Source organism: Sinocyclocheilus anshuiensis, unplaced genomic scaffold (assembly GCF_001515605.1).
Source record: "Sinocyclocheilus anshuiensis isolate Anshui unplaced genomic scaffold, SAMN03320099.WGS_v1.1 C32168041, whole genome shotgun sequence".
NCBI lineage: Eukaryota > Metazoa > Chordata > Actinopteri > Cypriniformes > Cyprinidae > Sinocyclocheilus > Sinocyclocheilus anshuiensis.
Window position 1 is genome coordinate 1 of NW_015612113.1, and position 741 is coordinate 741.

Genomic DNA, 741 nt, shown 5'->3' on the forward strand with positions numbered 1-741 from the left:
ACACACACAAAACAATTGATCTTTGGTTCCCAAGAAAGCTTCTCAACACGTTTTAGCACTCAGACATGGCTTTGGCTGCAAAACAAAACATTGAAAATTCACATAAATATCAGGATGACATTGTGTATGATAAAATACTATATTATAATGTTCCCAGAGATGCTGGATAATGTCTCACCGGTGATCTGCTTCCTCTTTATGGAGGCCTCTGTGGCGAGAGCTCGATGAACGCTCATGATCCTCTCCTGCTGCTGCAGCTCTTCATCCAGCTCACTGAAATCTGTCTGCTCGGCATCCATAGACTTCACACTGAAATGCCACAACAGAAGACAACATCTTAGTACATCATCCATTTACATCTGCTTAAGTCTTATTTTCCCACCATACCTCGACTTAGACAGTAGGCTTTTTATCTTTGCTACGGTGCGAGAACGAGTCTCCTTCTCTTCTGGACTCAGGTCTTCATCTAACTCCACATCCATGAGTCTCTCTGGGATGGATACCTTCTGTGGCGTACACAGCTGACAACAGAGGAATCCCACAATACACCGAGTTTATCTCAAATAATACAGACATCTGCAACTTAATAGTTAGAATGAACTATACCTTAACCCTAAAAAGCCAGCTGTTATGGCAAGCCGTTTTAGCTTAAAATATTCCCAGCGTTACTAGTAACAATTGAATTAGAGAGCTCTGCAATTACAGAGCTCTGCAATTAAACATATCTTTAATGTGGTTTTT

General features: G+C 41.0%; 1 protein-coding gene across 1 annotated transcript; it reads right to left on the reverse strand.

Moving 5' to 3' along the window:
• Window positions 1-547, reverse strand: LOC107682406 (pleckstrin homology domain-containing family A member 7-like). The gene is made up of 3 exons (XM_016478651.1): window positions 388-547; window positions 179-309; window positions 1-75 (listed from the first exon to the last, which is right to left on the reverse strand). Exons 1-3 carry the CDS (start codon window positions 480-482, stop codon window positions 53-55), a joined length of 249 nt encoding a protein of 82 aa, XP_016334137.1. The 5' UTR covers window positions 483-547; the 3' UTR covers window positions 1-52.
• Window positions 548-741: the final 194 nt, after the last annotated feature.

Coding starts and splice junctions, on each gene's coding strand:
- LOC107682406 (XM_016478651.1), bottom strand. CDS start 482: ATGGATGTGGAGTTAGATGAAGACCTGAGTCCAGAAGAGAAGGAGACT. Junction 310..387: donor AGCCTACTGTCTAAGTCGAG/GTATGGTGGGAA, acceptor GTGGCATTTCAG/TGTGAAGTCTATGGATGCCG. Junction 76..178: donor AAAGAGGAAGCAGATCACCG/GTGAGACATTAT, acceptor TTTGTTTTGCAG/CCAAAGCCATGTCTGAGTGC.